The sequence below is a fragment of the Rhea pennata genome, unplaced genomic scaffold (genome assembly GCF_028389875.1).
Source record: "Rhea pennata isolate bPtePen1 unplaced genomic scaffold, bPtePen1.pri scaffold_183, whole genome shotgun sequence".
NCBI lineage: Eukaryota > Metazoa > Chordata > Aves > Rheiformes > Rheidae > Rhea > Rhea pennata.
In genome coordinates this window covers 10,320-38,316 of record NW_026907652.1, presented here as the reverse complement: position 1 = coordinate 38,316, position 27,997 = coordinate 10,320, and the positions used below count along the sequence as shown (strand labels likewise).

At 64.9% G+C, this 27,997-nt stretch overlaps 2 protein-coding genes across 2 annotated transcripts; both read right to left on the bottom strand.

The window, feature by feature from the left end:
- Positions 1 to 4,946: 4,946 nt before the first annotated feature.
- Positions 4,947 to 11,455, bottom strand: LOC134154255 (E3 ubiquitin-protein ligase TRIM7-like). Its single transcript, XM_062600999.1, has 7 exons — positions 11,009 to 11,455; positions 9,533 to 9,619; positions 8,873 to 9,103; positions 8,171 to 8,193; positions 7,424 to 7,539; positions 6,925 to 6,957; positions 4,947 to 5,641 (listed from the first exon to the last, which is right to left on the bottom strand). The coding sequence occupies exons 1-7, from the start codon at positions 11,444 to 11,446 to the stop codon at positions 5,130 to 5,132; spliced, it is 1,440 nt and encodes a 479-aa protein (XP_062456983.1). The 5' UTR covers positions 11,447 to 11,455; the 3' UTR covers positions 4,947 to 5,129.
- A 3,630-nt stretch (positions 11,456 to 15,085) lies between these two features.
- Positions 15,086 to 27,872, bottom strand: LOC134154253 (zinc finger protein 777-like). The gene is made up of 11 exons (XM_062600994.1): positions 27,427 to 27,872; positions 26,561 to 26,687; positions 25,342 to 25,440; positions 24,625 to 24,747; positions 23,439 to 24,240; positions 22,546 to 22,636; positions 21,286 to 21,651; positions 20,126 to 20,252; positions 19,180 to 19,293; positions 18,145 to 18,399; positions 15,086 to 16,601 (listed from the first exon to the last, which is right to left on the bottom strand). Exons 1-11 carry the CDS (start codon positions 27,604 to 27,606, stop codon positions 15,505 to 15,507), a joined length of 3,381 nt encoding a protein of 1,126 aa, XP_062456978.1. The 5' UTR covers positions 27,607 to 27,872; the 3' UTR covers positions 15,086 to 15,504.
- Positions 27,873 to 27,997: the final 125 nt, after the last annotated feature.

The following is a 27,997-nucleotide window of genomic DNA, read 5'->3' as shown; positions in this document are numbered from 1 at the left end:
CACTTCCCAGAGGGCACAGAACAAGTCCCCAAAATCCTGATTGTTTCTTCCCCCTGCCCCTTTCCCTATGGTGCGTCTTGTTCTTTCTATTCTTATTTTTTTATAATGCGGGGGGGGGAAGGCCTTCATCACAGCGGGAGGAGGGGAGAAGCACTCGGGGTCCGGGCCTGGGGGGGGGGGGGTGAGAGAAGAAAGGGGCCATCGAGGTCTCCCTTCTTCGGGGGGGGGGGGGGGGGGAGAGGGAGGAGAAAGGGGCCCTCGAGGCCTCCCTTCTTCGGGGGGGGGGGGGGGGGAGAGGAGAAAGGGGCCCTCGAGGCCTCCCTTCTTCGGGGGGGGGTGGGAAGAGGGAGAAAGGGGCCCTCGAGGCCTCCCTTCTTCGGGGGGGGGGGGGTGGGAAGAGGGAGAAAGGGGCCCTCGAGGCCTCCCTTCTTCGGGGGGGGGGGGGAGAGGGAGAAAGGGGCCCTCGAGGCCTCCCTTCTTCGGGGGGGGGGTGGGAAGAGTGAGAAAGGGGCCCTCGAGGCCTCCCTTCTTCGGGGGGGGGGAGGGTGGGAAGAGGGAGAAAGGGGCCCTCGAGGCCTCCCTTCTTCGGGGGGGGAGCTGGGAAGAGGGAGAAAGGGGCCCTCGAGGCCTCCCTTCTTCGGGGGGGGGGGGCTGGGAAGAGGGAGAAAGGGGCCCTCGAGGCCTCCCTTCTTCGGGGGGGGGGGGAGAGTGAGAAAGGGGCCCTCGAGGCCTCCCTTCTTGGGGGGGGGGGGGAGAGGGAGAAAGGGGCCCTCGAGGCCTCCCTTCTTCGGGGGGGGGGGTGAGGAGGAGAAAGGGGCCCTCGAGGCCTCCCTTCTTCGGGGGGGGGGGGGGGAGGAGGAGAAAGGGGCCCTCGAGGCCTCCCTTCTTCGGGGGGGGGGGGGGGGAGGAGAAAGGGGCCCTCGAGGCCTCCCTTCTTCGAGGGGGGGGGGGGGAGGAGGAGAAAGGGGCCCTCGAGGCCTCCCTTCTTCGGGGGGGGGGGAGGAGAAAGGGGCCCTCGAGGCCTCCCTTCTTCGGGGGGGGGGGGAGGAGGAGAAAGGGGCCCTCGAGGCCTCCCTTCTTCGGGGGGGGGGGGGAGGAGGAGAAAGGGGCCCTCGAGGCCTCCCTTCTTCGGGGGGGGGGGGGCGGGGGGAGGAGGAGGAGAAAGGGGCCCTCGAGGCCTCCCTTCTTCGGGGGGGGGGGGCGGGGGGAGGAGGAGGAGAAAGGGGCCCTCGAGGCCTCCCTTCTTCGGGGGGGGGGGGGAGGAGGAGGAGAAAGGGGCCCTCGAGGCCTCCCTTCTTCGGGGGGGGGGGCGGGGGGAGGAGGAGGAGAAAGGGGCCCTCGAGGCCTCCCTTCTTCGGGGGGGGGGGCGGGGGGAGGAGGAGGAGAAAGGGGCCCTCGAGGCCTCCCTTCTTCGGGGGGGGGGGAGGAAGAAAGGGGCCCTCGAGGCCTCCCTTCTTCGGGGGGGGGGGGTGGGAGGGAGGAGAAAGCGGCCCTCGAGGCCTCCCTTCTTCGGGGGGGGGGGGTGGGAGGGAGGAGAAAGGGGCCCTCGAGGCCTCCCTTCTTCGGGGGGGGGGGGGAGAGGGAGGAGAAAGGGGCCCTCGAGGCCTCCCTTCTTCGGGGGGGGGGGGGAGAGGGAGGAGAAAGGGGCCCTCGAGGCCTCCCTTCTTCGGGGGGGGGGGGTGGGAAGAGGGAGAAAGGGGCCCTCGAGGCCTCCCTTCTTCGAGGGGGGGGGTGGGAAGAGGGAGAAAGGGGCCCTCGAGGCCTCCCTTCTTCGGGGGGGGGGGCTGGGAAGAGGGAGAAAGGGGCCCTCGAGGCCTCCCTTCTTCGGGGGGGGGGGGGGGCTGGGAAGAGGGAGAAAGGGGCCCTCGAGGCCTCCCTTCTTCGGGGGGGGGGGGTGGGAAGAGGGAGAAAGGGGCCCTCGAGGCCTCCCTTCTTCGGGGGGGGGGGGTGGGAAGAGGGAGAAAGGGGCCCTCGAGGCCTCCCTTCTTCGGGGGGGGGGGTGGGAAGAGGGAGAAAGGGGCCCTCGAGGCCTCCCTTCTTCGGGGGGGGGGGGGAAGAGGGAGAAAGGGGCCCTCGAGGCCTCCCTTCCTCGGGGGGGGGGGGGGGGAAGAGGGAGAAAGGGGCCCTCGAGGCCTCCCTTCTTCGGGGGGGGGGGGGGGAAGAGGGAGAAAGGGGCCCTCGAGGCCTCCCTTCTTCGGGGGGGGGGGGTGGGAAGAGTGAGAAAGGGGCCCTCGAGGCCTCCCTTCTTCGGGGGGGGGGGGTGGAAAGAGGGAGAAAGGGGCCCTCGAGGCCTCCCTTCTTCGAGGGGGGGGTGGAAAGAGGGAGAAAGGGGCCCTCGAGGCCTCCCTTCTTCGAGGGGGGGGTGGAAAGAGGGAGAAAGGGGCCCTCGAGGCCTCCCTTCTTCGGGGGGGGGGGTGGGAAGAGGGAGAAAGGGGCCCTCGAGGCCTCCCTTCTTCGGGGGGGGGGGGGGAAGAGGGAGAAAGGGGCCCTCGAGGCCTCCCTTCTTCGGGGGGGGGGGGGGAGAGGGAGAAAGGGGCCCTCGAGGCCTCCCTTCTTCGGGGGGGGGGGGGAGAGGGAGAAAGGGGCCCTCGAGGCCTCCCTTCTTCGGGGGGGGGGGGAGAGAGGGAGAAAGGGGCCCTCGAGGCCTCCCTTCTTCGGGGGGGGGGGGGGGAGAGGGAGAAAGGGGCCCTCGAGGCCTCCCTTCTTCGGGGGGGGGGGGGGAGAGAGGGAGAAAGGGGCCCTCGAGGCCTCCCTTCTTCGGGGGGGGGGGGGAAGAGGGAGAAAGGGGCCCTCGAGGCCTCTGTTCCCCGGCGCTCCCGGACTGACCCGCGTCCCAGCTGCTCCATTGTGAGGCGCAGGTCGGAGACCGGCGAGAGCTCGGCGCGGGGGGCTGGGGAGAGCAGCAGGAGGCGGCGGCGGTGCGAGCCCCCGGGTGAAGGGTCCATGGCGGCGAGCCGAGCCGAGCCGAGCCGAGCCGGGGCGCGACCTGCCTCCTGTCAGCGCGGCCCGCGCCGCTTTGGCCCCCGCCGCCACCCGTCGCCCGGCGCGCGCGCGCCCGCCCCGCCCCCCGCTCCGAAGCTGGCGCCAAACTCCCCGTCCACCAATCAGAACCGGCCTCTGCGCGTAAGGGTTTTTTTTTTTTTTTTTTTTTTTTTTTTTAATACTCTCTGCCCCCCGCCTCCCTCTCTGACCAATCGCAACAGCGAGTAGCGCCTTCCCTCCCGCCCCCGCGGCTGATTGACCGCACTTCCATCCAATAGCTTTTGCGAGAGGAGGCGGCCAATAGGACACTTTATTGAGAAGGATGCGGAGGCCGGCCGTATGGCGTGCCGCGAGGACTACATTTCCCAGCATGCCGCGCCGAGGCGTTTCACGCGTTGCCCGCCTCGGCGGGGCATGCTGGGAAATGTAGTCCTCGGGCTGCCTGAGGCGCCTCCTGTCAGGCCCGTCATGGAGTCCAGTTCCCCTCAATATTTCACTCTCGTCTCCACTCTGGGACACGCTGGGCTTTTCTGGCTTTGGGGAGTTTTTTGGGGGGTTGGTTTTTTGTTTTGCTGGCGGCACAGTCTGATTTAAGACAAGACGTTGCCTCTCCCTACAAACCTCGCCTTACCGTTCGGTTCCTGTCTCTGGGGTGCAACGCGATCCCCCCTCCCCAATACGGTGATTTTTTCGAGCACTTGTGAGGGGAGCGGGAGGCCGAACCGAAGGCGTTTTCGAGGTGACCTCAGACATTCACACCCTGCTGGCCTGCAGCCGGGCGTCGGGAGCGCAGCAGCAGCCAGCCTCAGTGAGCTGAGAAACCCTTTCCCTGCGGCGAGGCGTTAGATTTCCCCGCGTCCTTCCCGAGCAAAGCGAGAATTTTTGTGAGAACAATAAATTAGCAGCATCTGCTGAGCACTGACACTTGTGGGCAATGACAGTGCTCAGTGCTGAAAAACATAAAAGTTGTGTGTGACAGCGAATGGAAACATCGTCTCTGGGCTGGAAACTTTAAGGGTCCCTCCTGCACCTAGACTTTGCAAAAAGTCAGTGTACCATTTAAAGATAAAAACAGAAGAACCCACTGCCTGTCCTCGCAGCACTGCGCCCAGCCTCGCAAAGGGCGCCGCAGGAGATCGCGCCCTCCAGCTGCCCGGTGTTCCCGGCCCTGGGGTGCACGTGCCTCTCCAGGGGCTCCCGCGGCTTTGCTGCACTTCAGGACACAACCCGCACGCCCCTCTTCGGGCCCGCACACCCACCGGCTTCACACGGTGCTCCCCCGCTCTCGGATGAGGTGACACCACCAGCATTTGCTCCCTCTGCCCCTGCTCGATCGCCCAGGATCTCAGAGACCGCCATCGTAGCCCAATCGCCGTCTTTTCCAGCCAAAAGAGGCTCCATCTGTGAACTCACCCCTGCTCCCTGGTCAGCCCTGTCCCTCCTCCGGACGCTTTCCTTTTGCGTGGAGCAGACCTGCACACGGAGCTGCTGCCGTGCACACAAAGCACACTCACGCACCGTGGCTGCGATGGCTGCACGTCCTCTGCTGTCCCGACGACTGCTGAGCTGACGGTCCTGCACACGCCCAAATCCCAAGGCAAACAGCACGCTGGGTCCCCACCGCTCTGCAGCTCCCCAGATTTTCCCCAGGACCCTTTTAAAAAATGGTCCCATTTACCACCTTCACAGCTTTTGACTGCGGTGTGGTTTTATGTGGGCAGTTACCGCTCCTGTTAGCAGCTCTGCAGCTTCACCTAAATTCCCACGCGAATCCTGGCCCCAGCAGTGAGCAGGGGTGCTGCGTCCCCATGCTGCTCCATCCCCACGGAGCCACCAGCAGCCAGGAAAGCTGTGAGAGACCAGCGTGGGCAATCGGAGACCAGGGCTCGTACATCCTCCCTGCCACTCCTATTTATCCGTGTGGCTATGCCCTCAGGGAGAACCATCGCTGAGACACCCCCAGATAGGCCAAATACATCTTTAATGCTCCGACAGATTAGCAGGGGCAGTAGCAGCAGCGTGTGGACGTAAGCCAGCCCAAGCAAACGTGCGGGGAGTTTACATTGCAATGCTCCATCATCGCCACGCACCCCTCATGCTCAGCTAAGCAAACAGGTAGGGAGGGGACCAGGAGGCGTCCAACCCCCTCAGGCACACAGCTGGATATAGGATCCTGCTGACCAGAGCCAAAAGTACGGAAAGACCTTCTCAGTGAAGGAGGCCTTGAACTGGAAGATCTGTGTCATGTTTTCAACATTGTAGAAGGTCACTTCACCAGCTTCGTAGTCCAGGTGGACCCTGATCCGCCGGGGCTCTTCCTCCAGGACCAGCGGGGTGGGGGGCATGGTCAGCGCCGTGTACTGGCGATCCCAGCCCAGCCGCAGGGCCCAGATCCCTCCCATGGCGAGGATGAGCGAGTCCTTCCTCCGCACGGACTCCACGGCCACCCCCACGGCCCAACTGTCCCCGTCCCCCACCTCCAGCTCCCAGTAATGCCTCCCTGCCGTGAAGCCCTGGGAGCCCAGGACGCTGGGGCTGCCTGTGAATCTCTTGGGGGTGTCAGGGAGGTTTTGCTGTCCTTCCCCCAGACGCAGGGTTTTGCCATCCTTCGACAGGATCAGGTAAGGGCTTGCCGTCTCTGGGTCCAGGGTCACCTTCACTAACGCAGGACAGAGGGAAACGTCAGTCCGTCGTCCACCGAGAGGCAACCCAGTGCCTCTCCCGCAAGGCTGCAGCACCCCGCAAGCAGACATGCAGCACCTGCACCCCAATCCAATGGCACAGGGCCCTCCTCACCCTCCCCGCACGGACTCCGAGGCCACAGCCCCACATTCACCATGGGCAAAGCTTGGCAGTTGCAACATTTCCCAGGGCGGAACCGGGCTGAGCGGCGTCCCCGCATCCCAGCGTCCCGGGGCAGTTTTGGCATGGAGCAGGAGACTCCAAATTCCCAGAGATCTGAGCCCTGGGGCTGCCTCCTGCTGACACGCTGGGCTTTGACACCTCCCTGCTTCCAAGCATGCCTGTTATTGCTGGGATTAAGGGTGACGGAGCTGCGGCACTCCCAGCCAGGCTGGGCACAGGGGGGACCCGAAGGGCCTCAGGGGAACACCCCAGGGGAAGCACTACACGGGAGGCAGCACCGGTGCCCGGCCAGGCCCTGCTCCAGCGCCGAGGGGGACGGCGCTCACCAAAGGCAGAGGTGGCTCCTAAGCCCCCTCCCCGCTCCGCCTGCTAAGCGGCTGCAACGCTCCCCTGCTACGCAGGCGGTCTCCTGGCAAAGCCGGAGCCGCGCGCCAACGCAGGACGTTCTGCTGCCATCCCGCGGCCGTCCCCGCAAGGCCGCGGAGCTGTCACCGCCCAGGGTCACCACGCCAGCCCCTCTGCTAAACCCGCTCCCCCCGGGGCCTCTGCTCGCAGCGCAGAGGGCGGCTGGCGGGAAACTGAGGAAGACCCCGCCTGCGAGCCTGGTCCTCGGCCGCAAAACCAGGAGGCAGTGACCAGCCTCACCGCGAATGACTCCGACCGGCTCCAAGCCCTGCGGTGCTCCCAGGCCCGCAGGCACCCCAAGCACGGGCAAAGGCATTTCCACTCTGTGCCTAAAAGCCGGCTCTGAAGGCTTGTGCCTGCACTGGCCACATGAGCAGTCCTACCTGTGTTTAACTAGTAACTATCTTACAAATTACAACCTAAGGGCAATTTTCCAGAGAGTGAGTGAAGCCAAGGGCCAGCACTGCCCTGGCAGAGTCTCTGGTTCAGTGCTAGAGGACAGTGTCTCTGGGGGGTTCTCAGCTTGGGATTGGGCCTCTATTTTTACAGTGGGCCTAATCAAAATGAAGGGAAAATTCACGCGTGAGCCTCTCTCTACCCTGTAGATGTAAGGAAACTCATTTCAGGAAAGCTGTTCTCCCCTGATTGTGCCCATCAGCTCCAGAAACTTACCTCTTTCTCTATCCATCTTGTTCAGCAGATCCGCTAGAAGAAGGAAAGGGGTGAAAATGAGTTCCCATTCCTCTTGCAGCATCTTTCCAGCTCCCTGGAGAGCACTGTGGCCATCAGAGGAGGAATGCTGATGTGGAGCCCACTGCCCACCCCCTACAGCCCACCCCAGGCTCCAGGAAAGCCTGTCTCAGAGCTGCAGCCCTGCCTAGAGCTGCTGCGACGAGCTCCCATGCCCTGGGCAGAGGCCGCAGCGGTGAGGATGCTCCTGGGGGCAGCTCTGCCGCAGACGCCTGCATGCAGCAGAGACAAGCAGGAAGCACAGCTCATGGCTCCTGCAGAGCCCTCGCCCAGACCCGGGTGCCAGGTGCTCACGGATGAGCCCTGGCAAATGACTTCACCACAGATGGCATGGCCCAGGGCCCCGGGGCAGCAGCAAGCCCAGGCGTGGCCTGGGCGCAGGCTGGGCAGCCGGACATCGCTGGCTGCTTCTCTGCTTTACCTTTGAATTCAGCCATGGCATTCATGACCAGCTTGCCCGTCTCGAAGAAGCTGCAAACTCTCCTCTGCAGCTCCGAGGAAACCAGCTCCGGGATTGGGGCTTTCGCCGCCTCACAGCTGGGGAGACACAGCGACATGGGGATGAGCCCTGACCACCACAGTGGACCAGCACCCAGGGCCAGGATGGAAACGGTGGGATGGATACAACCCGGATGGATGGAAACAATCCCCTAGAGCATGAGGAAATATCTGCCTGCAAAATTCAGGGCAAAGATGAGGGCCTGGACTGCACTACGTCCTGGCTCCCAGCACGGAAACCCGGTCATTATCAGGCCGGGAGAGACGCTGGAGAGATGCGGAGGGGTGCAAAGCTGGCTTCCCAGCACCAGGCTCACCCCGGACTCAGGTGCTTGGCACTTCTGAAGGTTGGTTTGTCTATGATTTGCCCAACACTTCTTTTAGCAAATATGGAGGAAAAATGGACATAATTTAGTGCTGGGAAAAAAACAGAAGACAAAAAAAAAAAAAAAAAAAAAAAAAGTTTTTGCCTCCTGCAGGTTCCAGTTATTGCTACCAGAGCTACAACACCCCCAGCCATACAGCAAGTTTTGGTTCCTGACAACATCACATCAAATCCAAATACTCTGCAGGGCACAGCCACTTCCCCTCTTGGCTGCTGCTGTGGAGGCTCCTGCAGGGTTTCCAAACCTCCACCGAGCAGAAGAGCAATGCTGAGCCCATTTCCTACCTGTTCAGGGTGCTGTCGATATCCTAGAAGGGACAGAAAACAGTAGTTCAGTTCCGACACTGCCAGGAGCAACCACAGCACCTGGGGCAGCACGTTATACAGGCTGCTCACCCACTGCACGAAGGACTTGCCTTTCTCTGATTTAAACCAGCCTCCTCCCAGTGCCCCAGCTCTCCCCTTGTGGGACCTGGTGGACAGCAGTTCAGGCTGCTGCCCCATTCCTTCATCCCCTCGGCTCCACTGCGTCCTTCCTATCACCCACGCCTTCCCCTCGCTCGCTGCCACCGCAGACCATCTCCCCGCGAGCTGTCCGGCAGGCAGGCCCACGCGCTCCGGCAGCTGCCCGCATCCTGCACAGAGCAGGCAGGGGTTCTGCTGGAGTGACACGCTCCCTCCTCCCAAAATCCCAACCCGTCCCCCTGCCGCAGCCTGGACCTGTCACCTGCCTCTGCCCCACATCCGCCCTCGCAGCTTGCTGTGCTCAGGTGGTGGGAATCCCGAGGGATTGCTCCAGTCTCCCGGCGACTGCACGATCCTTATTCCTTTTCCTCAGCTCCTCAAAACCATCACGCTGGCCCAGCTCAGAGTCAAGCCCCAGACGCAGGGGTGCTGCACGGCCGGCCGCCCCGTGCTCCCCGGGCTGCACAGCCCCGGCCGGGTGCCACAGGAATTGCTGGGCCCGGGTGGGCGACGCGGCCTCACCATAAGGAACTCGATATCCGGCTGGTCACGTTTCTTCTCTATCTCCACGACCAGCGTGTCCAGCAACAACCTCCTCGCAGCAACGCTGCTGACATATTCGCTGCGCCTCGCTGCGAGCGCGCCATGCAGCTCGTCGAGCTGGGCCAGCAGAACGCTCTCCTGCTCCCGCAGGAACTGCTGCAGCTCCCGGAATCCAGCCTGCAGCTTCTCCTTCTCCGATGCCACCGTCCCCTACAAAGCAGGGGCAAAGAACCACATCAGCCTCCCTCTACCTCTAGGTGGGCATGGGGATGCTGCCAGGGGATGCAGTGCTAACAAGAGGAGGCCAAATAATCACAGGGAAAAGGAGAAGAGCTTTTTGGGTGGAAAAGCCAGAAGAGCAGAGGGATGCTGAGCCACAGGGACGAGAGGGAGAGGGCAGTGAGGAGACAAGTCTGGACATTGATGGGCCCAGGGTGATGGCTAAGGCTTAAGGAAAGAAGGACGATGGGAGGGTGGATGGAGGCTGTATGGGATCCACAGATGCACTAGGAGAAAGAAAACAGGAGTGCTCACATGCAGAAAGGTAAATATATCCAGGGAGAGGCAAAGACAGGATGCATCTGTGAAGACAAACAGGTACAGAGGCAGGAGGGTATGCCCATGGAGAGAGGAACGTACCATCAGCTCTTCGCTTTTCTTTTCTCCTTCTGGCTTAAATTCTTCTTTCTCTTTTTGGAAGAAAACCAAATCGCTCTGAAGCATCTCCTGGGAAAACAACACACACAGTGATTTTGGGTTGTGCTTGCAGGGCTGATACTGCTGTTCACCAGCCAATCCCCATGGGGACAATATTGCCCTGCAGAGAGAGATAACTTTGGTGTTGTTTTTTTTTTTTTTTTTTTCCCTGTCTGAAAAGCAACAACTTATAAATAGCTTCTCACCTAGGGCACCTCTCTCCAAACACATTTTAGAAACTGGATAGCAAGATCCCCATGTGCAGCTACTTTGTCCAGAAGGATTTCTGGAATAGCTGGAACTCTGATATTTTTTGTTGCTGTTATTTTTAAAATAATGTTTTGTATTGAAAGCATGGCTTGCAGGAAGAGGTTTGAAATATCCGCACTGTCACACACCACTTCAAAAAACCCCTGCTCACAGGGCCCTTTGCTGCTCCCGTGGGGAATGCCGCGCACGTCTGCGGGACAGACCCTGCTCCCCCACAGACCTGGGCCCCAGACCCGCCTCTGGCTGGCGTGCAAAAGGGGAGCGGGAACCTCGCGGGCTGCAGCGGCCGATGTGGCCGGGGGAAGGAGAGACAGCTGCAGGGAGCCAGGGGGAAAGGGCAGCACGGGCTGGGCACGCCGGACTCCAAACTGCACCTCGACAGGACCCCAACCCGTCCCAGAGGGGACCCCAAACTGGACAGGACCCCAGCCCGCTCCCGGCCGGGACCCAATCTGCACCCAGATGGGACCCCAGCCCGCTCCCGGCTGAGACCCCAAACTGTGCCCAGCTGGGACCCCAGCCTGCTCCCAAACGGGACCCCAAACTGTGCCCGGCCAGGACCCCAGCCTGCCCCCAAACAGGATCCCTGTCTGGGCACTGGCTGCAACCCCAAGCTGTGCCTGGCCGGGACCCCAAGCAGCGCTCAGACAGGACCCCAGCCTGCTCCTAGCTGGGACCCCAAGCTGCACCCAGACAGGACCCCAGCCTGCTCCCAGCTGGTACCCCAAGCTGCACCCAGACAGGACCTGAGCCTGCTCCCAGCTGGTACCCCAAGCTGCACCCAGACAGGACCCCAGCCTGCTCCCAGCTGGTACCCCAAGCTGCACCCAGACAGGACCCGAGCCTGCTCCCAGCTGGTACCCAAAGCTGCGACCAGGCAGGACCCCAATCTGCACCCAGACGGGACCCCAAGTTGTGCCTGGATGGGCCCCAAGCTGCGCCCAGACGGGACCCAAAGCTGCGCCCAGACGGGACCCCAACCCGCACCCGGACGGGACCCAAAGCTGTGTCCAGATGGGATCCCAAGCTGTGCCCAGGCGGGACCCCAGCCTGCTCCCAGCTGGTGCCCCAAGCTGCGCCCACACGGGATCCCAGCCCGCTCCTAGCCGGGACCCCAAGCTGCGCCCGGCCGGGCCCCCAGCGCGGTACCCGGAGGCGCGGGGCGGCCTGCTCGGCGGGCAGGGCCGGGTGGCCGCGGTGCGCGGGCTCCTGGTGGCAGAGCGCGCAGAGCGGGCGGCGGCAGCGCTCGCAGAAGAGCCGCGGCGGCTCGCCGTGCGCGGCGCAGCGCGGGCGGCGGGCGGCGGCGGCCGCCAGCCGCGCCACCTCGGCCGCCGCCTCGGCCACGTCGCGCAGCGGGCGGTTGGGGCGGCAGGAGCCCGGCGGCAGCGGGCCGCGGCACTGCGGGCAGGCGGCGGCGGCGGCGGGCGCGGCGCGCGGCAGGGCGGCCACGCAGGCGGCGCAGAAGCCGTGGCCGCAGGGCGTGAGCAGCGGCTCGGCCGCCGGCTCCAGGCACACGGCGCAGGCGGCCTCGGCCTCCAGCCGCTCGCTCAGCGCCGCCAGCGCCGCCGCCTCCTCCGGCCGCAACATGGCGCCGCCGAGCCGCCGGGCGGGGCGGGGCGGGGCGGGGCCTGCCAGCGGGCGGGGCCTGTCCGGGGCGGGACCAATCACGGGGCGGGGCTCTCAGGGCGGGACCAATCGCAGGAGGGGCCTGTGGGGGCGGGACCAATGCGGGGGCCGGGCGCGTGAGGAGGGCGGGCTGCGTGAGCGGGAGAGCGCGTGAGGGGGCGTGTGACGGGCGTGGGTGTGAGAGGGTGTGAGAGGGTGAGTGTGAGAGTGAGTGTGTGAAAGAGTGAGTGTGTGTGAGAGGGTGAGTGTGAGAGGGTGAGTGTGAGTGTGTGAAAGAGTGTGAGAGGGTGAGTGTGTGTGAGAGGGTGAGTGTGAGTGTGTGTGAGAGGGTGAGTGTGTGTGAAAGAGCGACTGAGTGAGAGGGTGAGTGTGAGAGGGTGAGAGTGTGTGAAAGAGCGACTGTGTGTGTGAGTGTGAAAGTGACTGTGAGTGTGAGTGTGTATGCGAAAGAGTGTGTGTGTGTGAGAAGGTGAGGGTGAGTGTGTGAAAGAGTGTGTGAGTGTGTGTGTGTGAGAGAGTGAGTGTGTGTATGCAAAAGAGTGACTGTGTGAGAGTGTGTTAGTGAATGTGTGAGAGAGAATATGTGTGTGACTGTGTGTGACTATGAGTGTGAAAGTGTGAGAGGATGTGAGAGAGTGTTTTGGTGTGTGTGTGTGACTGTGTGTGAGAGTGTGCAAGTGTGCTTTACTGTGTGTGAGTGTCTATATGTGAGAGTGAGTGTGTGTGTGAGAGGGTGAATGTATGTGAGTGTGTGTGAGAATGTGAGTGTGTGTGAGAGAGGGTGAATGTATGTGAGTGTGTGTGAGAATGTGAGTGTGTGTGAGAGAGACTTTTTTAGTGTGAGTGAGTGTGAAAGTGTGAGAGCATGTGTGTGAGACTGTTTTGGGGTGTGTGTGTGTGACAATGTATATGCGAGTGTGAGAGTGTGTATGAGAGTGTGTGTGACTTACTGTGTGTAAGAGAGCATGTGTGTGTGTGACTGTGTGACCGTGAGTGTGACAGTGTGTATGTGAAAGTCTCTATGTGTGAGACTGACTGTATGAGTGTATGTGTAAATGTGACAATGTGCAAGTGTGTGTGAGTGTGTGACTGTATATGACCGTGAGTGTGTTTGTGTGTGTGTGTGACTGCACATGTAATGGAATGTGTCACGCATGTACGTGTGTGAGCATCCTGGTGCATGCACATTGGCACACGCATGTGTGGACCTGCACGTACCTGTGTGTGCGTGTTTGTGTGTGTGCACGCACATGTCCGCGTGTGCGTGCATGTGTGTGCACACCCGTGCACGCTTGTCTGTGTGCGTGAGTGTGCCTGTGTGAGTGTGTGTGCAGCTGCACGATTGTGTGCTGGCCGGCTCATGCACGGGTGTGCCTGCCGGTGTGCCGGGCTGTGCGTGCGCGTGTGTTTTCATGTCACAGAATCACGGACGGGGGGCAGGGACCTCTGCAGAGCTGGCGCGTGGTCAGCCTGTCCCCCCCCAGCACTCCCAGGTCCTTCTCTGCAGAGCTGCTCCCCAGCAGGTCAGCCCCCAGCTTGTACTGGTGCCTGGGGTTATTTCTCCCTAGGTGCAGGACCCTGCACTTGCCCTTGTTGAACCTCAGGAGGTTCCTCTCTGCCCAGCTCTCCAGCCTGTCCAGGTCTCTCTGAATGGCAGCACAGCCCTCAGGTGTGTCAGCCGCTCCTCCCAGCTTGGTGTCATCAGCCAACCTGCTGAGGAGGCACTCTGTCCCCTCATCCAGGTCTTGGATGAAAACGTTGACCAGGATGGGACCCAGTCCTGAGCCCTGGGGGACACCGCTAGCCACAGGCCTCCAACTAGACTCTGCACCACTGATGACGACTCTCTGAGCTCTGCCTTTCAGCCAGTTCTCAGTCCACCTCACTCATCCAGCCTGCACTTCCTGAGCTTGCCTGTGGGGATGTTACGGGAGACAGTGCCCAAAGCCTTGCTGAGGTCAGGGTGGACAACAGCCGCTGCTCTCCCCTCATCTCCCCAGCCAGTCGCTCCCTCAGAGAGGGCTCTCGGGTTGGTTCAGCGTGACTTCCCCTTGGTGAATCCGTGCTGACTGCTCCTGACCACCTTCTTGTCCTTCCTGTGCTGGGACATAGTGTCCAGGATGTGCTGCTCCACCACCTTCCCAGGGATGGAGGTGAGGCTGACCAGCCTCTAGTTCCCTGGTCCTCCTTCCGGCCCTTTCTGAAGAGGAGTGACACTGGCCCTCTTCCAGCACTCGGGCGTGCATGGTGCGAGCTGGTCCCCAGGGCCGGGGGCTGCGCCCGGGCGGCAGCACTGGAGCCGGGGGCCGACAGGGCGGCGGGACGCCCGGGCCGGCGAAGGACCTGGGCACCGTGGGGCGGAGGGGCCCAAACACAGCTCTGGTGGCCGCGGGAGCCCAAGGATGGACCCTGTCCCTGCTCCCTGTTCCTGTCCCCATCCCCAGCCTCCTCATCCCCCAACCCCACTCCCCCGGCCCTGCTCCTGCCCCCCAGCCCCACACCCCATCCCCACCCTGTCCCCTGTCCCTGCTCCCCCCATCCTCGTCCCCCATCCCCCTTCCCTGTCCCTCTCCCCTTTCCCTGCTCCCCATCCCTGTAACCCGGTCCCACTCCCCAGCCCCGCTCTCCTGTCCCACCCCCACATCCCCTCTCTCCACTCCACCATCCCTGCTCCCAGGTCCTGCTCCCACATCCCCGTCCCTGCTCCCGGTCCCCATCCCGGCTCCCCCGTCCCGCCACGCGGAGCCCCCGTGGGGAGAAATCAGCAGCCGAGCAGCAGCGAGCGCCGGCAGCGAGACGGACTTTAACCAGGCCATGGAGGAACAGAACGAAGGAACCACGAGCCCGATGCCGGCGGACGGGACAAGGGGGCAGAGGAGCCCGACAGCGGAGCAAGAAAGACGCAGCCACAACGGCTCGTCCCAGGGACGAGGCGAGAGCCGCCCACAACGGGGCCGGAGACGGATAGCACGTAAAGGACCTGGCAACTATGGGAAGGAGCAACCGGGAGCAGGCCCTGGGCTCTGCTGGGGCACCTCGTGCCGCGTTAACACCCCCGCAGCCTCGCGGCGCCTTGCCGCACGGCGACTTTCCTTCCCCAGCGCCGCCGGCAGCCACGGGAGCCTCACGGGGCCGGGCACAGCGCGCCCGCAGCAAGGTAACTGCGGCGAGCCGCCGAGCGCCGCAGCCAGGCTCGCATTCTTTTATATATATATAAAAATATATATTTTTTAAATGCATTTAGTCCTAACAAGGCGGCGCAGGGCTGCTGCCGGGTCGGGCGCTTCCCGTGCAGTCATGCCGCTCTCGCCAGCCCTGCCTAGTAAAAATGCTTAAATTTAGCAACCAGCTCGTCCTGCAGCTTTGCGGCTGAGGGCCCCCGGCGCCGCCGGGGCCCCCGAGCCGGGCAGCGAGGGCCGCGCCGGCGGCAGGAGCGCAGGGCGCCGCGGCGGCAGCACCGCGCGCTGCCGGCCAGCCCCGGTGCTGGGGACCTGCCGGCCTCGGCAGCGCCGCGGCAGAGCTCCTGGAGCAAAGGGCTGTGCCACAACCAGCACTCCCCCCGCTCCCAAAAATGTGTCTTGGCAATCCTAAGTTTGCTTACCAAACGAAAAGTTCCTCCACATTTATTAAAAAAAACCAAACAGTAGATTTAAAAAGCAGTTAAGAGTCCTACTCTGGCAAAACACCCTGTACAGGTTTCTTTCCTTTTTTTTTTTTTCTTTTTTTCTTTTTCTGGAAGGTGAGGACTCCCCCTAAATCAGCTGCTTCAGTTAATTATATATATATATAATCTTTTTAATTTTGCCGCGCGTTGCTTGCTTTAATTAATTAATTTATTTCCAATCAGCCTAGCTGTCTCCACCAGACCGGCGGCGCTACCACCCAAAGCTTCCTTGATGTCCGTGCCCTGTTGATGTCCATGCCCTGAGCCGGGGTGGGGGGAGAAGGGGCTGGGGGAGATGAGGAGGGACGGAGGGAAGGAGGGAGGGAAGGAGGGAGGGGAAGCCGTGAGCAGCCCCTCACTCTCCCATGTGCGTCCTCAGGTGGTACTTGAGGGACTGCTTGTAGCGGAAGCACTTGGTGCACTCGGTGCAGGGGTAGGGCCGCTCGCCCGTGTGCGCCCGCTGGTGCTCCAGGAGGTGGTGCTTCTGGGTGAAGTTCTTGCCGCACTCGGTGCAGTGGTAGGGCCGCTCGCCCGTGTGGATGCGCTGGTGCTCCAGGAGGTGGTGCTTGCGGATGAAGCCCTTCCCGCAGACGGCGCAGGCGTGGGGCCGCTCCCGCGTGTGGATGCGGTAGTGGTTGGTGAGCTTGGACTTCTCGCTGAAGGTCTTCTCGCACTGGCTGCACTGGTAGGGGCGCTCGCCGGTGTGAGTCCGCTGGTGCCGCAGGAGGTGCGAGGGCCGGGTGAAGTTCTTGCCGCACTGGGGGCAGAGGAAGGCCATGTCGCTCTTGCCGGCGTGGATGCGCTGGTGCATGATGAGGCTGATCTGCAGGCGGAAGCTCCGCCGGCACTCGCCGCAGGTGAAGGGCCGCTCCCCGACGTGGGTGATCTGGTGCTTGCTGAGGCTCGACTTGTGGCTGAAGCTGCTCTCGCACTCGGAGCACTTGTAGGGCTTGCCCGGGGGCGGGGGCCGCGGCTGGGGCTTGAGGCCGTGCTCGGGGCGCCGGGGCACCCCCACGGCGCGGCGCGGGTGGCCGCGCTGGTGCAGCAGGAACTGCTGTTTGTTGCGGAAACTGAGGTCGCAGTCGTGGCACTCGTAGGGCCCTTCCTTGAGGTGGTTCCGCTGGTGGATCATGAAGTTGATCTTGAGCATGAAGCTCTTCCCGCACTCGGGGCAGATGTAGGGCCTCTCCCGCGTCCGGTTGCGCTGGTGGACGATGACCGGCTTCATCTCCCCGGGGTCCCTCTCGCAGGCGGGGGCCTTGCCCGCGCGGCCGGCGGCCAGGCTCCGGGGCTGCGCCTTGGAGCTGCACTGCGCCTCGCAGCCCAGCCCGGCCTCGTGGCTCGCGAACGCTGGCGTCTCCGTCCTGCCCGAGAACATGGCGCACGGCTCCAGCGTGTCCGGGTCCTCCTCTTCCTCCTCCTCCTCCTCCGTCTTAATCACGATCCCGTCCTCTGCAGGAGAAAAGCAGAACATCGTCACCAGCAGGCTGAACCCAAGCTGAGAAACTTCTCGTGCCAGCAGGAGCCTCTCAAAGACATTGCCCTCAGGGCAACAGGACGTTTTCTAGAGGTCCTCCTTCCTCCATCGCAGAGCCCACTGGACCGCTCAGGCTCCTGCTCCCCCCGGCGCCAGCACCAGCCCAAGCAGCCCTGAAGCTCTCGGAGAAGAACCAGCTCGAGCTCTGCTTGCTGTGCGCGGCTCGCAGGAGCAGAAAGACAGAGCCGAGGGGGACCTCCAGAGGCCAGCTGCTACCTCCACCGGTCTCTCCTGACAGATGTTCGCACTGGATGATCTTACAATGCCAAATGATGGAGAACCCACCTACTCCAGATAGTGTGTTTCACCGCTTCCCTATCCCCCTCTTGGGGAGGTCTTCGCAGGATACAGCCCATACCCCCTCTACTGCTCTTTAAGCCCATGCTGCCACTGGCCAGAGCGGGACAACTCCTACGCCTGCGGTGCCTGCACAATCTTCTCCTCCCTCTGCTAAATAACCTCGCTTCACCCCTTCCTTCCTGGCAGCTTGCACTTCCTAGACCTCTGGCCCTTCCTGGGCCCATCCTCCGGACCCTCTCCAGCTGCCCCACGCATCTGCTGGCGTGCAGTGCCCAGCACTGCCCTTTTCTCCAGCAAAGCGTGACCGACACCGAGGAGAGCAGAAGGATGACTCTGCACATCTTGCAGCTACTTGGTTGCATACCCTGCTGCGTTTGCCCTTTCTTTTGCAGGAGCATAATATTGTTGACTCATGTCCTGCCTACAATGCACCAGAAACCCCCAGTCCTTCCCTCAGGGTGGCCACCTAACCGGCTCTTCCTCCCCTGAGTCGGTGCAGCTGAGCATCCTTCGTGCGGGCAGAAACGGGCTCTTGTCCCTGAAGAGCCTGTTTCAGCGCAGCCTCACTTTTGCAGGCCACTTCTCCAACTTCCCGAGACCGGTTTCAACGCGTATCCTGCCCGAGATCCCTGTGGCCCCTGCCAGCTTTGCACGCTTTGCTCCTCAGTCTGAGCCATCAAGTGCTTTCCAAAGGGACTGTCACCAACAGTGCCCACGAGCCTGAGCTTATGCCACTGCCTGTTCCCCTACGCAGCCAGCATCAGGGAAGCAGCTTCATTTGACTAAGCCCTTCCCCTGCCCTCCGCAACACCGAGATTTTGGCAGCGGTGGTCGCTGGGGCTCTCGCAAAGGACAGCGCTTCGCCCACTGGGCTGCACCAGCATCTTTCTCATCTCACCAGTCTCGGCTGGCTGCTCTCTGCCAGGGAGCAGCTACCCGCCGATTCGCGGGGTGCTGCCGCCTCCTCCTGGTCTGCAGCGCGACTGCGGCTGCTCCGGAGGTTGCTACAGCCGCTTTGCCTCTAGATCAGGTGCTGGTGGGACCTAACTCCCCTCCTTTGCCCAGCTGCTCCCCTCCACCCACCGCCCAGGCTCTGCCTGACAGCTCCTCCTGGGCCGTGGTCGCCGCCGACACGTGGCCCCACGCCGAGCGTCTCACCTGCGCAGCTCCCGTGGTGCACGATGACCCGCTGGATCTCGCTGAAGTCGGCTCCGTACTCGGAGGGGTCGCCCAGGCTGGTCCCCGGGAGGTCTCTCGGAGGGGAAACCGAGCCATAGGGGCTCTCGCAGGCCGCCTCTTCATCCGGACTCTGGAAACTCCCCTCCGACTGCCCCGACATGCCATGCAGCTCCGGGTTCTCGGGGCTGTCTTCAGGAAGGAGCTCCTCTGTTTTGATCACGACCCTTATACCAGCTGCAGCAAGAAGAGATTCCAGCCTGGGTCACTCCCGGGGCTCGGGGAGAAGCGACCGCTCACAGCGACGCCCTGTTCCTGCCTCGGGAAGCCCCAGCCCCAGGGGCCGGCCCTGGGCGCTGCCACGGAGCTGACGCCCCCTCTTCTAAGACGCCTCGCGCCGGTACCCCCCGCCTCGGCCCGGCGGATGCCTCCGTTTCCCTCGTCCCGCCCGAGCCCCCCGGCTCCAGCAGCCACAGAGCCTGCCGGAGCGGCGGAGCGTGGGAGTTGCACCAGGCTTTGGGCAGATCCCTCCGGCTCTCCAGGTCCCCGTGCGCGGCGCGGGAGCCGGCTTTCCTGCCTCGGGGGGATACCGTGAGGATAAACCCAGAGACCACGAGGCACCCGGAGACCGCACGCACAGCGAGCGGGTGGAGAGGATTTTGGGGAAAGTCTGTGACTCCCATGGGGAGAGAGGTTCTCCGGGTGGGCACCGATCCTCCTTTCCTGCTAGGCACACCAGCTCCCCCGGGAAGCAGTCTGATTGCAGATGTTTTCCTTGCTGTCAGCTCCCAGTGCCAAACTCTCTGGGCTCTGCTTGGCCTGGTTTATATGTCAAGCCGTACCTGGATGCCAAATCATTAATCAGCCGAACCTTTCTCACTCACATCTAAGATTCCTCCTGATAATCTCCATGGTCACAGCTCTGTGCAACAAGTATTTTAGTCTTGTTCCTTTTTGCCTGTCTCAGAGCGACCAGACTCAGCTCTTCCGCACGCAAGGTATAACCTGCTGTCTCACCTGCGGTGGCATCAGTAATGATCTCTCGCTCCTCCAAGTCCTGCTCATTCCCGACCCGTGACTCCTCTCCTTGCTCAATCTGGGACAAAACACCAGGTTTGGAAATTGCATAGTCTGTTGGGAGACAGAGGGATGGAGGGAGGGATTACTGTACTGGGAGTGCTGGCACCGATCTCCCACCTCTCCCCTGTGCACGGGGTGGAAACACGAAGAGGCTCAAGGACATCCATGAGAACCTGCGGCAGAAAGGCCCCGTGCCGCAGCGGGCCAGGCTCTTGGCCGAGTAGGAGGAATTCCTGCAGGCAGGAGCTCAGGTACCACACGCAGAGGAACTACCTCAGACAACAACACCAACCCACACATTTTCCTTGTAGGATTTTAGGACTTCTCAGGCAAATTCCTGGTTCTCCCAAACAAAAGAAAGCACTTTACCCCAGCAAAGCTGAGCTTTCTCCTGCAGCATCAACAAGCACTGCCCCGAAGGACTGTAGCTAAGGGTGCATTACGACAGTTCCCTTTCCTGTGGGTCCCTGCAAAAGGTTTCCCCAAAGGGGTACACGGGATTGTACTTGCAGCACAACCAGAAGGTGAAGCGAAGCCTTTGCAACAGCTCTGGGGGAGCTGATCATTCCTCACAGAGTAACTCACGTTGGAAGGGGCCTTGGCAGGCCTCCAGCCCAGCTCCATCCAGGTTGCCCTCAGCCCTGAGCTGAGAGCCCCTGGCCTGTGTAGGGGGTGACCTTGCACAGCCCATCCTCATCCAAGCCAGGAAACAACAGAGAAGGACTAGAAACCTCCTTCTGCCTTTTTAAGTTCCCGTTTAAAAGGGGACATCAGGGGCATTAAGCTCTGTGCTAGAACTGAGCTAGAAGATGCCCAGGATGGCGTTCGGTCAGGAACTTCCGAGAAACTGCCTTCACCCAGAGAGAGGAAAGCCCATATTTACCCAGGGAGATCAAAGATTCGTAGTTCCCCTTCATCACATTCTTGTAAAGCTCCTTCTGCCACTCCTCCAGCTTCTCCCACTCCTTGTCGTTGAAGTAGACGGACACGTCGTCAAACGTCACCGGCACCTGCAATCACAAGCGTCACGTGCTCACGCAAACTCCGGGCTCTGCAGGAGGCAGGAGCGCTTTACCTGCGACCACCGTCTGCAACCGCTGCGTTTCAAGCACGCGCTCCTGTCACCTACACCGCACCGAGATGGCCACGTTTGAACTCCATCAGGAGAAGCTGCTGCTCTACGGCCCTTGGTCTCTTTGTGTTTATATTTGAAAACGACTCCCGCACAAGTTTCTAAGAGATTTAAGGACTCCACCAGACACCTGAACTGTCCCGGAGGCCGGGCAGTGACTTCTCCCAGTGGCACTGTCCCGGTCCCTGTTGCGGTCCCACCGGCCGCAGCCACTCTGCAGAGGTCCCTGGGCTTGCCCAAGCCTTGAGTTGGTGCAAACGAGATAAAAATCGGGCGCTAGGGCTGAGCCTCATCTCTATTGATGAGCTGACGTGAAACCCCGGATTCAGTTACCCCAGAACTCCAGGGAAAACTCTGCCTGGGCCGGAAGGGCTCCGAATTACCAGTAGTTACGGAGCCAGGCAGAGCCTCCAGTGTCTCACGCGCGTACCCAGCAGCTCTTCCCAGCAGAGCCAAGCACGCAATTCCCCTCGAATCACTGCCCCGTTGAAGCCCACCTCTGCCTGCAAACCGCCCCGCAGCAGGCTGCCGTTCCGCCGAGGACCGATTTCTGTGGACAAACTCGGGAGGCGGCTGGCTCGGGAGAGCAGCGCCGCGCTCCAGCGGGGCTCTTCAGACCGGGAGACGCCGTGGGACGGGGACGCCGCCGGGTCCGGCCGTCAGCCGGGCCCCCCTCTGCGTGAGCAGCGACGTGCGTTTTAAAGGGCGTCGGCAAACGTCGCTTCGGAGAAGGAGCCACGAAACGCAGACGGGGAACGAACGCTCACGCCGGGCTGCCCGCGCCGCTCTCCTCCGCTGAGCCCAGAGCGTAAGCCGGCCCCCCGAGCCGCCTTCGCCCCTTGGCCGCGGGGCGCCGTCAGGGGCCCCTTCCCCGGCCGCCCCGGCCCCTCCGCGCCGCCGGGCGCCGTTACCTTGGGCACCTCTCCCTTCCTGCCCGGCGGCAGCCGCAGGATCCAGAAGTTCCTGTTCTTCAGCAGGTTCTCCATGTTCTCCAGGCGCCGCTGGAGCAGCCCGTACTCCTGGATGAGGGTGCCCAGCGCGGCCCACTTGCTCTCCAGCTGGTTGCCCAGCTCGGCGGCCGTCTTCTCGCAGTCGAGGAGCTTCTTCTCGGCCGTGCCCGTCCTCCCCTCCAGGTCCAGCAGCCGGGTGGAGTGCGAGTCCACCTTGCCCTCCACCGCCTGGACGGCCGCCACCAGGGTGAGGGAGAGCTCGGCGGTCTGCGTCTCCCGCTCGGAGGTCCGCTCGGGGCCGGCGGGCGGCACGGCCAGCTGGGGAGCCTGCGGGCGCAGAGCGCGGCCGCCGCCGGTCAGGCGCAAGCCGGCGGCCAGGCCGCGAGCCATCTTGGCCGCCGAGGCGCCGCCGTCCCCCCGCGCCGCCTGACGTCCGTCCCCGTCCCCCCGTCCGCGCCCGGCTCCCGCTGTTGTTCTTTCCGGCTCGGCTCCCGCCCCGCTAAGCCGCTTAGGGCCGCCGGCGTGTGCGTGCGTGTCCCCGGCCCGGCCCCGCGGCGACGCGCGGGGGCGACGCCGGCCCCGGGGGGCGGCCGGGCCCCCGCCGGAGGGGGCGGCCGGGCCGGGGCCGGGGCGCCGCGTCGCCATGGGGACGGTGGCGGTGACACCGGCGGGGGGGGGGGTCGTCCCCTGTCACCGCGGCGGGGGCGGGACCAGGAGGTGACACGGGGGAGGGGCCCCGGCGGGGGGGGGGGGGGCCGCCCCGTCGCCGTGGGGTGGCGGCCGGGGCTGGGGGGGGGGGGAGGCCCGCAGGGGCCCTGTCGCCGCGGGGAGGCCCCGCCGGGCCCGAGGGCCTGGGCGCCGCGCCCGCTCCCGCCGCCCCCGACGGCAGCGGCCGCGCTCGGCCCGTTCCACCGCCGCCCCCCCCCCCGCCGCCCCCGGCACCGAGCGGCGGCCCCGCGCCCGCTGACAGCGCCCCCCCCACCCCCCGCGCCGCCGCCGCCGCCGCGGCCCCGACGGCGCGGCCCGCCCCGACGTGCCGCCCGCCAGCAGCGGCGCCGGCTGCGCTGGCGGCCGCGGCGGCGGCCCGGGCCGCGGCCGCCCCCCGCCTCGGGGCGGGCAGGGCGCCGCGGGAGGCGGCGGCGGCGGCGGCGGGCGCCAGGCCGGGCGGGCGGCGAGCGACGGGGCGGCGGCGGCGGCGGCGGCGGGCAGGGCTGCCCTTACCTGAGCGGGAGCCCCCGCGGCCATGGCCCTTTGTTCCCTGCCCGGGGCCCCGGGGGCCGCGGCCGGGAGGATCCAGCGCCCGCTCGCTCCCCTTCACCGCCGCCCGGCGCCGGGCATCGGGCTGGGCCCGCGGCGGGGCGGGCGGCGCGGTCGGACGGGCGGCGGCGCGGCGGCGGGCGGCGGCGGCGGGCGGCGGCGCGTGGCGCGGGGGCGGCCGGCGGCGGGCGGGGGGCGGCGGCGCGGCCCGGCCGGGGCGCGAGAGACCGAGCGCGGCTCCGGGTCCCGGCACCGCCGCTCCGTGCCTGGGCGCTCCGGCCGCCGCCGCTGCCCCGCCGAGCCGCCAGGGGGCGCCGCCGCCGCCGCCGCCGCCGCCGCGCCGGGGGCCGCCGCCGCCGCCGCCGCGCGGGGCGGAGCGGGGCAGCGCCGCCGCCGCAGCGCCCCCTGCCGCACCGACGGCATCACCGCGCCGCCCCGCGCCGTCGGGTCCCCCCCCCCCACCGCCAGCACCTCCGGGAGCCGGGCGAGCTCCCCCCGGCGCCGGGGGCTCCCGCGGGGCCCAACACCCCCTCCCCTCCCCGGGGTCGGGCGGGAGCCCCCGGGGCGCCACCCGGCCGCCGCCCCCCCCTCCTCCGCGCCGCCTCTTCCGTCGGGAGCCGCGGCCCTGCCGGCCAGGCCGGCGGCGCAGCGGGGCCCACGCTTAACCGAGAGACAATCAAATTTATTGTGAACGGTCGGCGAGGTACCAAGCAACCGGGAGGGAAGCGGGACGGCGCCCGGCCCGCCGCGGCCAGGTGCTCGTGCCCCTCCTCCCTGCCCCCCCGGCCCGCGCAGCCCCCCTTCCCCTCCTCTGCTGCCCGGCCCGGGGCGCTCAGGCGGCCTCGCCGCCCTCGGGCGGGAGCGGCGGGGCGCCCGCGCGGCTCCGCTCCGCCAGCCAGTCCCGGACGCGCTCCCTGGCGTGCCTGTGCTGGTGCTCGAGCAGGTAGTGCTTGCGGGTGAAGCGCCTGAGGCAGACGCTGCACTCGTAGGGGCGCTCGCCCGTGTGCAGCCGCCAGTGCCCGCGCAGGTGCTCCCTGCGCATGAAGGCCCGGCCGCACTGCGGGCAGCCGAAGGGCCGCAGCCCCGCGTGGCTCAGGCAGTGGCGCCTCATGCTGGAGTAGTGTTTGTAGGTGCGCCCGCAGTCGGAGCAGACGTAGGGGTGGCCCCGCTGCCCCTCGTGGCCCTGCTGGTGATGCAGCAGGCTGAACAGGAGGCGGAAGGAGCGCCGGCACTTGCTGCACTTGTGCAGCCTGTCCGTGGGGCGGCACTGGTGCCTGTCCAGGCTGGCCTGCGTGCCGAAGCTGCGGGCGCACCGGCGCTGCTGCTCCTCCTTCCGCGGGCGGGCTCGGAGGCGGCCCCGCTCCTCGGGGAAGCCCGCGCCGCAGCGCGGGCCGCAGAGGCACGCCGCCGCCCCGGCGGGGCTCTCCCACCGCGCCGCCGCCGCAAAGTCGCCACAGTCCCTCCGGCCCACGCCAGGCGCCCGCGGGCTGCTCCCGGGCAGCCTCTGCTCTCGGCGGCCGGCAGCGCCCTGCACGCCGCCCGGCGCCCAGGTCTCCCTGCCCCAGAGAAGAGGCTCTCCCGGCTCGGCCAGTAACGCGCCCCACGGCTCTGGGCTCACGGTCGCCCTCTCCTCCACCTTGACGACGCAGCTGTCTTCGGCTGGAAGCAGAAGGGACGAAGAATGAGGAAGCGCCACGCTCCCTCCATCGTGCCTTGATTCCCTTCCCCCTCTCTTCTCTGGCCATCTCCGTTCTTGTCCAGCTCCAGGTGCCCGACAACCCGCCGCTGAAGTGCACCCTCCCTCCAGGACCTAACTCGGGATGCAGACTCGGGGCTGGGAGCGTTTGGGAGCCGTCTGTACAGCAGTGGTAGCCAAAAGCTTGACACAAGATCATTTGAGAAACGGAGGGAAAGTCGTCCCCCCGTTCACTTCCCAAAGGCACAGGGGGCCAAGGGCTGCTCTGCTGCCCGGCTGCGGGAGACGGGTCAGGGGAGGGAAGGGACGGAGGTGCCCCCAGACCGGCTTATTCTCCCAGCACTCACCCATGGTGGTGTCATCTGCAGGAGTATCTTGCTCTTCTGAGTCTCCTTGAACACCAGCACAGGGATCGTCGTCTTTCTCTGCCCAAGAATCAACTCCAGGGGCAAGAACAGCAGGTTCTGCTCCTATGGAAGAGAAATGACAGTGCGTTTAGCCGACATCCACCTATCCATGGGCTTTCTGTTCCCCGGCTTTTCCATGGAGAGCCATGGGGCCGCAAACCGCTTTCGTCATGTCCTGGTCTGGGCAAAGCTGTGCCACGGGCAAGGAGGCCGCCTCGCGGGAGGCTCTGCAGCCGGCGTTCCTCTCCAGAGCCGCCCAGCTCGCGCGGTCGCTGCTCTCGGACGCAGCCGGGCTGCACCCCGCAGTTCCCCGATGCCCGGACAGCCACGTTTAGGCACCTGCAGCGCGGCCTCGAGCCTTGCCTGGCTCTCAGGGTGAAGGCAAGGCGCCTTCGGAAGGAGAGGTCTGTACTGGGTCAGGGAAGCAGGGAAAGCATCACCATCAGGTGCTCGGGGAAGTCCCGCGCCGCCGGCCCTGCGCGTGTCGGGTGGCCGCGGTGGCCTCCCAACCCCATCCAGCCAAAACAGCTGGCACAAAGAGCCTGCGGGATCCGGCAGGGGAGCGCCGGCCCGCCAGGGCCGGGACTCGGCGGCCCGTCCCAGCCCAGCACTGCCTCCTGCCCTCGTGAGGCCCCAGCCATGCATCCCACCTCCCACCTGTGCTGGGCTCCGGGCGACGCTCCCCGTCCTCGGCGACACACAGCTCCTCGCCCCGCTCGATGCGGGACAGGAGGTCCGGTTTGGAGATGGCGTAATCTGTGCGGGGAAGAGCACAGGCAGGGGGAGCAGGTTATTTCCCTGCAGGAAACCTCCGTCACACGCAAGCACGAGCCACTTTGGACCTCCTTCACCAGTGCAGACTAGCAGGAGGGAAATTCTCCCCGGCCCTTGCAGGAGGCCCCGAGCGCTCCCCAGGGGACGCGCAGACCCACCCCTGCAAGCCGAGCAGCTCCGGCGGCGCAGCACCTGCGGCACGAGGAAGCCGGCTGCAGGGCGCTGCCTTCCCCACCCCCTAACTGCCAGCGCTGCCAGACCAATCCACTGCCTGCCTGCCGGCTCCCTCCTCCCCCGAGACCTCAGCCCTGGAGGCCAGCAAGACCACAAACAAGAAAACGCGTCCGGGAGCGCGATTCGCAGGCTCAGAAAGAAACACCCGCTGCAGGCAAGCGACCGCGGCCTGGGCGCTGCCCCCACGGCGTGTGCCGCAGCGCGAGTACCCGTGCTCTTGCCGTGCCCCAGCCACGGGCCGCCTCGGTCCAGCAGGCGAACGCCGGGGTGCTAAGGCTGCGCTGGTGCTGCCCACGGAGCAGAGCGGCCGCCAGGCCACGGGGGCCGAGCACGTGCAGCCAGACGCAACCATCCTTCAGGGCTGAAGGACGGCGCGTCTGCTGGTGCAGGAGGAGGGGAGGAGGTGGGGAGCTAACCGCTCCTCGCAGCGTCCAGCACCGAGCCACCAGCGTGGGGACGGCAGGGATTCACGGGACATTGGCAGGAGGTGATGACCCCTCCATACAGAGGGGGACAAAGCCCACAGGAGCCCTGGTCAGAGCCAGACCTGAAAAAACCTCTGGCAGAAACCAGAGTCAGAGCCGACCCTGCCCGTGGGCTCCCTGCAGACAGCCACAGAAACACCAGCTGGAAGGACTGTAACTCTGTGGCATGGGTATCTGTCACCCTCTGGACAGAGGGTGCCCACACTTCAGCACAGACAGTCTGTACCTGCCACCAGCTTGAACATGGCTTGGAGGAATGACACAGCTGAAAGGTCTCCCGTCACCAGTACCAAGGCATGGGAGGTGCACGCAGATTTGGGGCTGACCGGCTCACGTGAGCTTGTGACAAAGGAGCGTGAACATCTCCGCAAAGGTCTCCTTACCCAGAGAGATCAGCAATTCGTAGTTCCCCGTCATCACGGTCTTGTAAAGGTCCTTCTGCCACTTGTCCAGCTTTCCCCACTCTGACTCCGAAAAGTAGACGGAGACATCATCGAACGTCACCGGCACCTGCGACCACAAACGCCCTCACTGCAACGGCAGCTATGGTGGCAGAAGGGAGACGCTACGCGCTGGGGACGCGGACCCCTGGGGACACGCTGTCCCTGCAGCTTTGTATCAGGGCAGCCGTACGCACACCCCACCCAGCTGCACGTACCCCCTCCCCCCTGCCGCTCGTCACGCTGTGCTGGAGGCTCTGCTCGCACAGCCGCTGCGCGGCCCTGCGCACGTGGGGCAATCCCAGAAAGGAGACTCTGTGCAGTCACCGTCCCGCGCTGCCTCGCAGCACTCGTGGCCCGGGTGGCTTGTGCCTTGCTGGCCAAACCGTCCTCGCCGCTCAGGCGCTCGCGTGCGCACGCGCAGTCTGCCGACTCACCGGGACGTTTTGCCCATTTGTTCCCCTATCTGTCCTTCTGCAGCTCCCCCACTGCTCAGAAAAGTTATCTTTTTCAGTAAGGGTGCTTTAAATTAGCATTCCCTGCTGCTGCTACCTGTTAATTGACCGTTAGCTATTTGTTAATTGATCACATTCTCTGCTGCAAAAGGTCTTTCTGTTTCTCTTAACCCCACGGAGATCAAACTATTCACAGATGTAAAAGCCCCATATCACGTGCAGAGGGTCCATGCAACAGGCAGAGGTGGAGGCAAGCCACAAACAGTGAATTCTGCTGAGAGCAGCACAGGGCAGCGTGTCAGTGTCCCCTGCAGTGTCCTGTCCCCACCTGAGCACCCGCCCGGGCACCGTTACCTTGGGGACCTTGTCTCGGGTGCCCGGCGGCAGCCGCAGGATCCAGAAGTTCCTGTTTTTCAGCAGGTTCTCCACTTTCTCCAGGCGCCGCTGGAGCTGCTCGTAGCCCTGCAGGAGGGTGCCCAGCGCGGCCAGCTGGCTCCCGACCTCCGCCGAGCCTTTCATCACGTCAGCGAGCATCTTCTCGGCCGCCGCCAGCCTCTCTTCCAGGCCCTGCAGCCGGGCTGCGCGTGAGTCCTCCTGCTGCTGCTGCACGGCCGGGACACTGGGCACTGCCGGGCACGGGGCAGCCGCCGCGCCCTGCGCCGCGGCCCCTCTCCCTGCGGCTCGCCTGCGCGTGATGCGGGGCTGCGAAGGAGCCGGGCGCCACGATGCCGTGTCCTGGGCCGGGAGAGAAAGGCGGGGGGGGCGATTGCGGGGTCCCGCGACACGGGAGGCTGCGGAGCCGCTCCCCCAACACGCGGTCCGGCCGCGGTCCCGGTGCCTGCGCTGGGGGGGACACGTGGGCACGTGAAGGACAAGGAGGGAGGGACGGGGACCTGGGGGTCGTCTTCGGAGCAGGGGGGCTGGG